Genomic DNA, 14642 nt, shown 5'->3' on the forward strand with positions numbered 1-14642 from the left:
CTAATTTATGCATAAAAGCATTTTTTTTAAAAAATGTTGTTCACGTCTTTTATGCAGTTTTTCACTTACAAATTCATCCTGTGGACTTAAGTGAAATTTTTAGTGGGAACAGTTGGGCCCTCATGCCATAAATCTGACACTCCAAGCTCAAGCAAAAATTCTATGAGGCCATGGAACAGTCTTTCACTTTTGAGAGTAGTGTCTATTATATTGGGGTAATCGGCATTTTGTTAGTTAAATGTCAACATGTCCCTCATCAGGGACTTTCCTCTGTGACCACAAATGATATCCATCTATCATATCCAAAATGTTTCAGTGACCAGTCCAGAGTGTAAAATACCTCTTATGCAAAGTCAGCTGGGATAGACTTTAGCTCACCCGTGACCCTCATGAGGGCAAGTGGTATAAAAAAAACTGGACAGATATTTTGGTATTTCACCCTAATGTCGTTTTAAGAAGTACCATAAATTAAACTCAAGTAATGTTTGCACAAAATCAAATACGTTACTTTTTTCCAAGTTTTTCATAGTATTTTCTTATTGCATACAGTGTGACCTGAACCTCTTCTAATCTCGTTACATAAAATTGGGCAACCTTTACATTTAGATGTGAACATAGTACAGTAAACTCATACAAACTTATGTAAGTGTACCATTTCCATGAAAGTCGGACTGAAGCTCATTCTTGACCGCAGAAAGGGATGTTTCATTGAATCTTGTGATTTTTTTTCAAGCATTACCACAGCTTTGAACCACATAATGTGGTCTGGCACAAAATGGGAGAGTTTGTACATTTACAACATAAACCCATTTAACACCATTATGGAGCATGCATGTATATCTAATATACAAACTAGACCAGGTCACAGACAAATGAATCAACAGATATCATCGAGAAATGTTTACTTGTTTAACAAAAAAACGTCTCACTAACGATCAATTCAATAATCCATTTAATAGTCATATCTATTTTCTTTTATCCCTCTATTGTAAACATGGTGTCTTTAAAACACAGTACTTTTTTATGGTACATAATCATACGTGCAATGCAAAAAAATCAAACACAAGTTAAAAAAAAGGACAAAGACACTGCTGGAATTGTCGATTATATCACACCAAAGGGATCTCTGTTCTTTGGTCCAGTGGCCCACTGGGTGTGTGGTGTGCTGCTGTTGTGTTGGTGGTCCCTGTATAGGAAGTGCCATGGATCATTTAAACTTTTATCTTTACTGTGGCCTAACCTGCCTACGTCACAGTAGTTGGTCCCAAATTCAGCAATTCCATAAGTATCCTTTTTAATTACTTCCCATCCACAGACTTGGTTTCTTCTTGGTTTCGGCGCTTATTCTCGGATGCAGATTCAGTCACTCCCCCCTCAGCCGAAACTGTGACATCTTCCGCTTTCACACTTGCTTCTTGCACCTCTTTCTTTGTCGCTCCGTCGCTGTTGTCTTGAGTTGCTTTCTCCATACAAGGCTCACTCGCTTCCGCATCATCCACGACTATCATGATTTCAGTTTGTTTGTTCTTTTGGACCACCTCACACTCAACGCCTGCTAATTTGAAAGAAAATGTACTGATGTGAAACCAAAGACAAGAAAGCATGAATTAGTTTACTCCATTAAGTCATACTTACCCAAGTCTTTAACAGGCGGACTCGATCTTTCGTTGATATTTGTGTGTAAATCTCGTCCTGGACTATCATGGGTGAGTGCTGGAGTGGTTAGACTAGAGTCATCAGAAGATGGGAGGCAGATCATACCTGAAGAAAGCGCAGAGCTGGTTTTCTTACAGGAAAGTGGGTCAGTCGTGAGCGGGGAACTAATTGCATCTGTAGTCGTTAAACCTGCATTACTGCTGGTAGTGAGGTTGGATTCACTGGATGGGGCGTTGGGGACAATGGAAGAAGAGTCTATGCAGTCAGTCGATGTTGTGGTGGTGATGGCGGTGTTGCTGGCAGGAGGAATAGTGGAGGAGCTGGTAATTGGGGTATGGGATGCAGGAGGAGTTGAGGTCAGGGCCACAGATGTGATTTTAGTGCTTTTCAAAGATATTGGAGTTGTAGGTGAGACTGATGTTAAGTCATCACCAGCTACAATAGCTGAAATTGAGATGGTTGCAGCATTAGATTTGATATCTTCTGGTTGGATAATCGGTCCTACAGTTGCAACGACAGTAAAGGCTTCATCACGAACTGAGACTATGCCGTTAGACTCTGGCCTTGATGGCTTAACTGACATATCTGTTGGTGTTGCCAGACTTTTACTGCGATGAGCAAAAACAGTTTCCAAGGTGGTTATGGAAATTGTAGAGTCGGAAGTGGCACAGGTACTTGCAGTGAAAAATTCCAAACAAGTGGAAGTATTAGGGGCGGTGGTGGTGGGTTCTGTAACAGCTATTGGGAAATTAGAAGTGGATGGTTCTGTGCTAACAGGCTGTGCTTCAGGTTCAGAAGGTTTGCCACCTTGATCTGTACCGTTTGTGGGTGTTGCAGTAGTGGTAACAGTAGCTAACTCAGAGTCAGATGTTACAGTACTAGAAGAAGAAATAAGATCGTTGTTCGAGTCAGGGTTGGTGTATGTTGTTACAGCTGGAGTAGCGTGACCAGATGGAGCAGCAAATATTAATTTAGGGGGTGTGCTTGTTTCCCCCTCCTCTATTTGGACAAGCTCATTCTCAGGCGTGTTGCGACCAGATGTTGTGGGGCCCGGACCGGGCTTGACGACTGGCTTTGGAAGCAAAGGAGGCTTTCCAGCTGACTCATGTGCTGACACGCTTGATCGAATTGGATGGCGCGTATCTGATGATTCAAAGTTAAGTACAATTATTACGATACATACAGTACTGTGCAAAAGTGTTAGGTCACTATTACAATTTTTGTTTTAGTAATGCTACAATAACAATAGACTATGACTCAAAACAGCATACACATCTACCAAAAATGTATCAGTTTGTTAGTTAGCAGGCTACTTCCTTGTTCATGAAAGACGACCAGATGGGTGGGGCCATTAGGATTCTGAGTGGTGGAGGATAGCTAAAACCTAAAATACAATTTGTGTCCCCCAGGGATTAGCATTTTACCAAACATCCTTCATCAACTATGGGAAAATTAATAATCATCAATTGCTTCCTGTTTTTAACTCCTTTTTCGATGCCATTGTTTTACAAAGAAAAATAATTGTGATATAGTAGAGATTGGTTTTATAGCTCAACTTCCCAAATCTGACGTCATGTTCCTATGTTCCTTAAACCACAAATTAATTTAAACTAAATCAATAGCACGCCAAGTACTGCACTCCATTATGCTTCATTGATGCTTGAAGACACAATTACTCAAAAATTAATTGCCCACCATGGCTGAATTCTGATGAATTAATTGGTAATTATACCCATCCTTGTATCTGTACCTTTACCCAGGTCCCCACCAAATGTAATGAGTTTGTTCCTGTATATGCATGCTGATAAATGTTTCAGTATGTCAGAATGACGTAGGAAAAACGGTTCTTACAAGGCAGAAGTGGCCTAAGACTTTTGCACAGTATCAATGTAATGTGTGTTTTGCTTACCTGATGATGCTGACATAGTTCTGTGTTTTGTAAAAGTCGGGGTTGGCTCAGCTTTACTGTCAATAATGGTGCCTGAGACAAAAAATATATATAATTATTTAGCTAAAAAATTATGTTTTATATTATTATTATTATATCGTATTATAACACATACATACATCATATATCTTTGTGGGTGTAATTCCTTCATGTTTTGCATATACTGGATATAAATTGACATACCTTCAGATTCTGCTTTTTTCATCTCTCTCTCTGGATTCTATGAAAATAGAATCAATGCCATTAAAAATGGTATTTGTTTGAAAGTATATATAATCAGCGACGCAAAAAGTGGGTATTCTCTTTTGCGAGGCATGAAGTGGGTATACACTTAAATGCGGTGCATTGAGGAGGCGCCAAAACGATAGGCAGATAATTATTTCGGTATTCAACAGTTGTGTGTGCATTTGTAAATTATATAATCAATAAGAGGAGACACATCACTAATTGGGTGCCTGCTGCCTCCTTCTCTCGCCCCTCTCGTTCAAACACACATGCACACTCTTCATCCTTATGACACGGAACTAAGGATTGGCAATATTTAATCATTAATGCACAAATCTACTGTTTATGTTACTTTAAGATGAGAAGTTCATACTGTGGTTGGAAATTGGGATTGAAGACGAAATAAAGAAATTAGATTCTAGCCAGATGCTAGGCTAACAGGTAGCGGGTTGCGACTGAGAAGTGCCTTTGATGTGTTTGCATATCCCTTAGAAAGTAGGTGGTTGCGCCGTAGTTGAGATGCAATATATTACATTCAAAAACACACACACCTGTGTCTCTTCTGGCTGAGCTTTGGAAACACCAATACGCTGAAGCATTAGATGAAGTTTTTGTTCAAAGCTATGTTGTCCTTCAAACTGTTTCTGAAATCAAGAGTAAAAAGGTATTTTAAAGGCCTACAACACATGTGTTTTTTAATTGTGTACATACTCACCTTTCTGGCATTAGCGGTCGCTGATGCTGAACCAGACAGTAAAATAAGAGACTGGGACTTCCCTTCTCTGAGAGCACGGCGGGGTGGCACCCCTTCACCCCTCAGTGGCCGAGCATCCATTGCAGCTGTTTCCTGTAGAGGCAACTCTCCGGGGATACCACTGGGTTGCTCTTTGCCTTTCTCATTTTCATTCTCCTTTTCGTGTTCTTTGACACGGTCCTTATCTTTTTCTTTCTCGGCTCTGGCCGCCTCCCTAAGAGGGCGAATTAGATCAGCGATGGAGGCCTTCTTAGGTCGGCCCTCATGCCCCGGCTCTGATTTCACACCTCGTCTCTTTCTGAGGGTAAAGAAATCCCCAAGCTTCCTCCTGAGTGTTTTCGTGGGCGGCGGGCAAGGGATGGAGGTGGCAGGAACCACTTCGTCCACTGTGATGGATTCCTCATGTAATGGTTCCTCATCTTGCTTTTTCCTATGCACAAGGGTCAGTTGTATCAAATCAATATGTAACATACTATACTAAGCAAAAGTCTTAGACCACTAACTTTAATGTTTTCATTAGTTTTTTGCCTTTTGACATTGTAAAAGTTATTTGCAGGACATCTGTAGTAAAAATAAAATAAAAAATAACATTAAGGTCACGGGTAAGCTGAAGCCTATCTTAGTTGAAAGGCAAGGTACACCATTGATTGTTTGCCAACTAATCCCAGGGCACATATAGATACTGTAAACACTTATGGACCGTTTTGAGTCTTCAGTTAACACAACATGCATGTTTTTAAAAGAAAAAAAACAAACAGAATTTCGAACTAGAGATCGACTGATATGATTTTTTCAGTGCCAATACAGATTATTGGTAGTCAAGGAAGCCGATATTTGGTGCCGAAATCCATTTGCAGTAAACGTTAGCTAAACATGACTAGTAAATGTCAGTAAACAGCTGGACAAGGCTTTAAGTTGTTTTTTTTTTTACTTTTTTCGGAAACGACAAAACAATAGTGACATGTTTTATGTGGTGCTAATGTTGTGATTAATTTAAAAAAAAACATCAGTGTCATGACGCGGAGTCGAACCCACGTTTCCTCTGCAGCTGCAGGCACTTCTGTTAACCCCTCTGCTGGCAGCACACTCAGACACACCTCTGCTCGCGCTGAGCACAACACGCCCACACAGCAACAAGCCTGCAAGCAATCAGTCATCAGAGCACCTGGACCTGACGAGGGGGAGCGGCATAAAGACCAGCGGACCCAAGGAACCTTTGCCAGAACGTCGCTAACCTTCCAGTAAGCATCACATCTGGCATTCCTTTCCCAGTGATTTCCTCGTCCTTGTTTTGCTCTCTCTCCGTGTTTTCCCCCTGGTTCATGCCCTTTTGTATTTCCACAGTGACTCTCCTGACCTCCGTGATCGTGCCTTGTCACTCGACACCCATCCGGATTTCTAACTGCCCTCCTCGATCCACGACCTCCCTGCTCGGACCTAGACCACGCTGCCCTGCTCTTGCCCACGACCACTTGCCTGTCCACGAACTGCCTCTTCGCCTTTCCCCTTGGATAACGACGAAAGATACAACCAACATTTACAGACAACAACCCTTGGCGACATTTACATTATTAATTTTACACATAGTCAACACTCACTCACTTTGAGTAGCATACACACGCCACGTATTCATCAAAGGTTTCAAATAAACCTTGTAAACCTCAGTCCTGCCCTGGTTGTCGCCTCCTTCCCTTCTCTGATACACAACAGTACGTTCTGGCCAACATGTCGGAACCAGGCGACAGCAGCAAGCCCCAGGCCCAGATAGCCATATCTTCCGACCTAGCTATCCTTAGCTCCGTCGTTAGCGAACACCAGGTTCTGTTTACTGCCCTTGAGGATCATCTTGAGAGAGCTTTTACCAGACTTTATTCCAAGCTGGACAACATGTGCCCCGGGGCCAGTTCTGGACCGGTGGTACCTCCACGTGCTTCTCCGGTTCCTGGACCCGAATACAGCATTCTGGAACGAGAGCCCAGGATTGCCAGCCCTAAACCCTTTGAAGGGGACTTTGAACTTTGTAGAGGGTTTTTGGTACAATGTGACCTCATTTTTCGGCACCAGCCCTCCCATTATTCCTCAGACGGCGCCAAGATTGCATTTATTTTCTCCTTACTTTCCGGCCCGGCTCTCAAGTGGGCTACTGCTGCAGTCGACAGGACCATTGGGCTCAACGCCGACTATTCTGCGTTCCGTGCAGAATTTCGGGCTGTCTTTGATCACCCCAAGGATGGGGGGCACGCGGCTGGACGTCTACACTCCATTTCGCAGGGTTCACGTTCCGTGGCAGCCTATACCCTGGAATTCCGGACCCTGGCGGCGGACAGCGGTTGGGGGGACCGGGCGCTCCAAAGCGCATTCCGCCGCGGCCTGTCTGAAGAGATTAAGGACGGTCTACTGAGAGACAGACCTACTTCCTGCAAGGACCTCATCGAACTAGCCCTCCAATTTGACCTAAGACTTTGTGAGCGAGCAGCAGAACGAAACCAGAGAACTACCTCAATGGCAGTCCTGGTGAGCCATACTTTATTTCCCCGTAATGAGGAAAACCCCGACATACTGCTACCCGCTATTCTGGCCTGGGACCAGAGGAGCATTCAAGTACAGGCATTTGTAGACTCTGGAGCTGATGAAAGTCTTTTGGACTACAAGTTCGCCCGGCAGATGGGCATTCCCCTGATCTCTCTGGACAAGACGCTGCCAGCACAGGCCCTGGATGGACGGCCATTGGGCCCCATCAATTACCGCACTGAGCCCCTTTCCATGACCATTTCTGGAAATCACAGAGAGACCATTAGTTTATGGGTGCTGGAAGCTCCGGTAGCCCCGCTGGTACTTGGAAGATCTTGGCTTCGTCACCACAACCCTCATATCTCTTGGTCTTCCGGCAAAATTCTGGCATGGAGCACACCCTACATGGCCAACTGTCTTGGATCAGCATCTCATCCGGTCTACCATTCCACTACCACGACTCCCCAAGTAGATCTATCTCTGGTTCCAGCTTGCTACCATGACTTAGCCGAGGTCTTCAGCAAGGTACGTGCCCTGGGACTACCCCCTCATAGACCTTATGATTGTGCCATCGAGTTACTCCCTAACGCTACTTTACCGTCTAGTCGCCTATACAATTTATCTCTGCCAGAGAAAGAAGCTATGAGGAACTATATCACCGAGGGCCTTGCCTCAGGCATCATTACACCATCCAAGTCTCCACTGGCGGCGGGATTCTTTTTCGTTGCCAAGAAGGACGGATCCCTTCGTCCCTGCATTGACTACCGTCACCTTAACAACATCACAATTAAGAATAGGTACCCTCTTCCACTACTCAACTCATCTTTTGAACCTTTGGCACCTGCTACCATATTTACCAAACTGGATCTTCGTAACGCCTATCACCTGGTCCGGATCAAAGAGGGGGACGAGTGGAAGACGGCTTTCAACACTCATATGGGGCATTATGAGTATCGGGTGATGCCTTTTGGACTCACCAACGCACCTGCAGTTTTTCAAACTCTTGTCAATGACATTCTTCGGGACATGCTGGACCAATTCGTGGTAGTATACCTCGATGATATTCTAATTTTCTCCCGTAACCTCTCTGATCACCAGAAACATGTTCGACTTGTCCTGCAACGTCTTTTGGAAAACTGTCTATTTGTTAAAGCTGAAAAGTGCTGCTTCCACTCCTCTTCGGTGGAGTTCCTCGGATTCGTGGTTGAAAAGGGTCACATAAGGCCAGACCCGAAGAAGGTGGAGGCCGTGGTGAAGTGGCCGCAACCCACTACTAGGATGGAACTTCGGAGGTTCCTCGGCTTCGCTGGCTTCTACCGCCGATTCATTCAAGACTTCAGTAGAGTTGCGGCACCACTCCATTCACTCACGTCTACAAACGTTCCTTTTGTATGGACTCTTTTGGCGAGGAAGGCCTTCGAGGAGTTAAAGGAGCGTTTTGTTTCTGCCCCCATTCTAGTCCATCCCGACTTAGATACTGCTTTTTTGGTGGAGGTTGACGCCTCAGACTCGGAGATTGGGGCTATTCTCTCTCAACGGTCAAAGAATGACAATTTGGTTCACCCTGTTGCTTTTTTCTCCAGGCGCCTGACCACGGCCGAACAGAATTATGATGCTGGGAATAGAGAATTACTGGCGGTCCATGAGGCCCTGGTGGAATGGAGACACTGGTTGGAAGGAGCTAGACACCAGTTTCAGATCCTTACCGACCACAGCAACCTCCTACACATCCGAGCTGCCAAGAGGATCAACAATCGCCAGGCAAGGTGGCAGCAATTTTTCTCTCGCTTCAATTACGTGCTTTCTTTCAGACCAGGGTCCAAGAACACTAAGGCTGACGCACTGTCTCGGCTATTTCTGAAAGAACCTACCGGTCCGGCAGTGGCAGAACCCATCCTTCCTCCCACTTGCATCATAGGGATGGTAACTTGGAAAGTGGAGGACCTGGTTAAGTCTGCACTACATTCCAATCCAGGACCGGGAGGTGGACCTCCCAACAGACTGTTCGTCCATCGGGAGCTACGACCCAGGGTCCTGGATTGGGGGCACTCAAGCCTGTTCTCATGCCATCCTGGCTTTCAACGAACCCTATCACTGCTGCGAAGACGTTTTTGGTGGCCATCCATGGCCAAGGACACTCGGGAGTTTATCGCTGCTTGTTCAACTTGTGCCCGCAGTAAGACGTCACACAGGCCTCCTGCTGGTCTTCTTCGCCCTCTCTCCATTCCTGCCCGTCCTTGGTCGCACATCGCCCTGGATTTTGTCACGGGATTTCCAGCTTCCAGAGGTAACACCACGATCCTTACAATTGTTGATCGTTTCTCCAAAGCAGCCCATTTCATTCCGCTGCGCAAGTTACCTACTGCTTCAGAGACTTCTGACCTCCTCACACTTCACATCGTCAAGCAGCATGGTATTCCGGTGGATATCGTTTCTGACCGAGGCCCTCAGTTTACGTCGCAAGTATGGAGAGCTTTCTGCAAGGGAATCGGGGCCTCGGTCAGCCTCACATCGGGATATCATCCCCAAAGCAACGGGCAGGCCGAGAGAGCGAATCAAAGCTTGATTTGATTCGCCAGTCATCAACCCACATCCTGGAGCAAGTTTCTGCCATGGGTGGAGTTTTCCTATAACTCCTTGAAGAGCTCCGCTACCGGTATGTCTCCATTTGAGTGCTCATTAGGTTATCAACCCCCTTTGTTTCCCCAACAAGAACTGGAGATCGCTGTACCGTCTACTAGAGCTCATATTAGACGGTGTCAGAGGGTGTGGAGAGCCGCTCGTGCAGCTTTGGAAAGAGCATCCGAGAAAATGTGTCGCAACGCCAACCGTCATCGCATTCCAGCGGTACTGTCAAGACGCGGAGTCGAACCCACGTTTCCTCTGCAGCTGGAGCTGCAGGCACTTCTGCTAACCCCTCTGCTGACAGCACACTCAGACACACCTCTGCTCGCGCTGAGCACAACACGCCCACACAGCAACAAGCCTGCAAGCAATCAGTCATCAGAGCACCTGGACCTGACGAGGGGGAGCGGCATAAAGACCAGCGGACCCAAGGAACCTTTGCCAGAACGTTGCTAACCTTCCAGTAAGCATCACGTCTGGCATTCCTTTCCCAGTGATTTCCTCGTCCTTGTTTTGCTCTCTCTCCGTGTTTTCCCCCTGGTTCATGCCCTTTTGTATTTCCACAGTGACTCTCCTGACCTCCGTGATCGTGCCTTGTCACTCGACACCCATCCGGATTTCTAACTGCCCTCCTCGATCCACGACCTCCCTGCTCGGACCTAGACCACGCTGCCCTGCTCTTGCCCACGACCACTTGCCTGTCCACGAACTGCCTCTTCGCCTTTCCCCTTGGATAACGACGAAAGATACAACCAACATTTACAGACAACAACCCTTGGTAACATTTACATTATTAATTTTACACATAGTCAACACTCACTCACTTTGAGTAGCATACACACGCCACGTATTCATCAAAGGTTTCAAATAAACCTTGTAAACCTCAGTCCTGCCCTGGTTGTCGCCTCCTTCCCTTCTCTGATACACAACAATCAGGGGATTTCACAAACACCTGTCTAAAGCTGCGGGTCAGAGGAGCTCAACATTTGCATTTCAAAATAAGGGAAATCTTCTGGGAAAATTGGTAAAATATGTGATTTTTCTACTTCAAATATACATAAAATTGTATACATCTACTCAATTGTATACAATTTTCATGGATTTATTTAATTGTAAGGGTTCCTCATGGGGAACCCTGAAATATTGTGAACATTTAAATAAAAACTATTCTGGGCTCTTACACATAGTTTATCGTTGAGACATTTTACAAGCTGGCTGACATAATTTCTAACCTGGATGTTACAGAATGTATGAGAATGTGTGAGCTGATGCCTGCTCCTTTTTACTCATATCCGGCTTCCTCCCACCTCCAAAGACATGCACCTGAGGATAGGTTGATTGGCAACACTAAATTGACCCTAGTGTGTGAATGTGAGTGTGAATGTTGTCTGTCTATCTGTGTTGGCCCTGTGATGAGGTGAGAGAGAAGCGGTAGAAAATGGATGGATGGGATGGATAATAAGTCTCCTATTTTGTCAAGATATTAACACAAAGATTGGATTTTTGGTAGAGGTAAGTTTTCTGTCATCTTCATGTCCATCCATCTCTGTCACATTGTTATTTGATTGAATCACAGGGCATGAAAATCGCGGCATTCCTTTAATGAGCCCTCGCTCCAAGTGTTGCAGACCCAATCGCTGCAGTCGCGAAAACAAACAAAATAAGACAGGGAAGACGCCAGTAAAGAACTGGCTTTCTCGGCAAAATATGACGTTTAGACAGGTGTGCAGAAGAGATGCACTGTAGGCGACCAGCACTGCATTAGAAGGAGAGAAAGGTGAAGGGTGGTGGTGGAGGTAGGGGAGAGGGGTGTGTGGTGGGAGTGGATGTGGATGTGGCAGCGTGAGAGCGTGAGTACCACGGTGAAAGCAGCAGAGCAGACCACAGAAGAATTCTCACAAGAACTCAAATAAATGCCCTGTCAGATATCAAAACATATTTTTTATTCTTAAATTAATTTTTTTAAATAATAATTGGGCTCCAGCAAGAAGGGAACGTTTCTCATGCGGGGCATAACGGCTGGTGCTTGAGCAGTGGTTATTACTATTGACTTCACTAATATATATTTTTATACACTAAATACTGGTATCATATGTGTATATATATTGTATCTGCTGTTATAGTTCTGTTGTAGTTGTAAAAAGAAGGAGATACCGATTAACGTCAAAATGACAAATATCGGCACCGATAATCATCACGGCCGATAATCGGTCGACCTCTAATTCGAACCCTGTGTCTCCTGACCGTGCGGCCAACATGCTAAGTGTGACCCAACACATGGACTCCACAAAAATCTAAATGGAACACTTTAGTTAATGTGCCCATCTTTGATGAGCAACACTCAAAGATCTACAAAATGTTATATGTACACAAAAAGCCAAATAGGTCTTGTCTACAAAGCTGTGTTCGTGAGCACTTCTCATTTGCCGAAATAACCCATTCACCTCATAGGTGTGGCATATCAAGATGCTGAATAGATGTGTGATTGCTGCACAGGTGTGCCTTAGGTTCACCCCTCTTCAATGTGTGTGCGAATGTAATGGTGGTCATCCTGCACAAGCAGGCCACACAATCCACACTATTTAAGAGTTAAGTCAAGAAGAGCTAGTCAATAAACTAAAACCCCTGAGCTATCAATTTATTTTCCGCAGCTTAACTCTTTTGGCGTCGGAGAGTGATATTTACACAACGTAGCATTGCATTGTGACACTCGCTGGCATCCGTTACATTCATCCCCCTAAACCTCACTCCAATGTACCGATGTAATGGCACCAATGTAACACTGATGCTATTGACATTTCAAAACTCCTTGACTCTGTTTTGGGTTTTTTGAATGAGGGACCGGAGACTTGACTTGTTCAAATCTTTGAAGAGCAACAGACTAAGGTCTGGTCAGTAAAGCTTTGCTAATATTGGCAGACTGAAAAGGGCAGCAAGTCACATTAGCATTGTGGTTAATTAGTAGGTATAAATAAATAAATGATAAATGGGTTATACTTGTATAGCGCTTTTCTACCTTCAAGGTACTCAAAGCGCTTTGACAGTATTTCCACATTCACCCATTCACACACACATTCACACACTGATGGCGGGAGCTGCCATGCAAGGCGCTAACCAGCACCCATCAGGAGCAAGGGTGAAGTGTCTTGCCCAAGGACACAACGGACGTGAATAGGATGGTAGAAGGTGGGGATTGAACCCCAGTAACCAGCAACCCTCCGATTGCTGGTATGGCCACTCTACCAACTTCGCCACGCCGTGTGTAACGATTAATCGATATATCGATACAACGATTTCTATTCCTAATATTCAACTACTTCAGTCTGTGCTTGGCAAGTTGGCCTTCCATAAGATAGGTATCGATCCACCATCGTTATAAAAGGCAATATATTGATTTTATCGATACTACAAAAAAGAAAACATTGGATTTAGGAACGCAATACTTTTTATGACGTTTAGCACTTTTAATGATAAGGATGTTTAACATTACTCAAGTCTTTTCTGCCCAACGCCATCAGTCATCAAAACAAGAATGGCGACTACCTTGCGGTTGCCAAGAAAGGTCAAGGCAAATGCAAACAGAACAAGATAATCATAAAACAACAACATAACAACTCTTAGCTACAGCATGAATGCAAAAGCCACAACAAATACAAGCACCACAACACAATAATGTAAAACCACAACACAACTTTAAGCCACAGATACTACGAAAGTGACAGCGGAGCAAGTTTTGCCGACGGACCAAGCTGATGCAGAAGCTTAAAAACAGTGTAATAAACATAGTATATTAGTGTTATTGAAAAAGTTAAATAACTTATGACTGAAAAAGAGGTCACACTTCACTTACTTTTCCAACTTCGTTCATTAGACCGTTTTCAACTTTCCGCTTCAGCCAGGGTGGTCCGTCGCCAAAACGTGTCCACTGTCTCTTCCATTGCGTCTTTATATTGTCGTGTGTTGGCCTATAGTTGTTCTGTTAGGGTTTTACGTTATATTTTTTGTGGCTTTTGCAATCCTGCTACAAGTAAAAGTTGTTGTGTTGTGGAGTTTGCATTTGTTGTGACTTTTCCCGGCCACCGTAGCTGTTCATTAAAATGAGAGTAGTAGGTCAAACCAATGCTCATTGAACCTGAAAATAATTGGTTGCATGTATTTCTCAGGTGAACCTACTGTTAATTCAACCTGAGGAGATGTTGGTTGCACTTTATTTTTTATATTAATATGGTATTATTTTAATGTTGGAAAAACAACAGCAAAAGTAGCAGTAAATGTACTGTTAAGATGTTGGTTACTGTACTTTTATTGAACATTTGTTGAATTTTGAAAATGAAAAGGTTTAGTCCTGTTAATTTGTTTATTTGTTTAAAATAGATCCCCATTAGTTGCTACACATAAGCCACTAATCTTCCTGGGGTCCATCACCAGAACAATAACAACAACTAAATAAAATCTAAATTGCCACAAAACACATTTTAAGATATTCAAAACTCTACTGCCGTCTGGTGGTTAAAGTGGGCAGTGCTCCACCCACCCCCCAATTTGTCACATTTCACGTGTCAGGTAAACTGCAACGAACAGGGCCCATACTTGCCAACCCTCCCGTTTTTAGCGGGAGACTCCCGGTATTCAGCGCCTCTCCCGATAACCACCCGGCAGAAATTTTCTCCCGACAAACTCCCGGTATTCAGCCAGAGCTGGAGGCCACACCCCCTCCAGCTCAATGTGGACCTGAGCGGGGACAGCCTGTTCTCACGTCCGCTTTCCCACAATATAAACAGCTTGCCTGCCCAATGACGTCATAATATCTATGGCTTTTAGAGAGTAGAGTGCACAACTGCGCACACCACAAGGAGACGAAGCAGAAGAACGAGGAAGTTACAGACATGGCGACGCCGTCGACGAGCAAGATGAAGAAATACG

General features: G+C 44.4%; 1 protein-coding gene across 2 annotated transcripts in view; it reads right to left on the reverse strand.

Moving 5' to 3' along the window:
• Window positions 1–764: 764 nt before the first annotated feature.
• Window positions 765–14642, reverse strand: part of LOC133634751 (mucin-17-like) — a 33691-nt gene continuing 19813 nt past the window's right edge. Inside the window, exons 3-8 of one of the 2 annotated variants that reach the window (XM_062027446.1) lie at window positions 4545–5013; window positions 4381–4473; window positions 3788–3824; window positions 3566–3637; window positions 1636–2799; window positions 765–1552 (exon numbers count right to left, since the gene is read on the reverse strand). In XM_062027446.1, the coding sequence (XP_061883430.1) occupies window positions 1299–1552; window positions 1636–2799; window positions 3566–3637; window positions 3788–3824; window positions 4381–4473; window positions 4545–5013 (2089 nt within the window). In that variant the 3' untranslated portion in view covers window positions 765–1298. Of the gene's footprint in view, window positions 1556–1635; window positions 2800–3565; window positions 3638–3787; window positions 3825–4380; window positions 4474–4544; window positions 5014–14642 lie in introns of both variants that reach the window. The other variant, XM_062027445.1, reaches the window with a different exon arrangement.

This window comes from Entelurus aequoreus, linkage group LG02 (genome assembly GCF_033978785.1).
Source record: "Entelurus aequoreus isolate RoL-2023_Sb linkage group LG02, RoL_Eaeq_v1.1, whole genome shotgun sequence".
NCBI lineage: Eukaryota > Metazoa > Chordata > Actinopteri > Syngnathiformes > Syngnathidae > Entelurus > Entelurus aequoreus.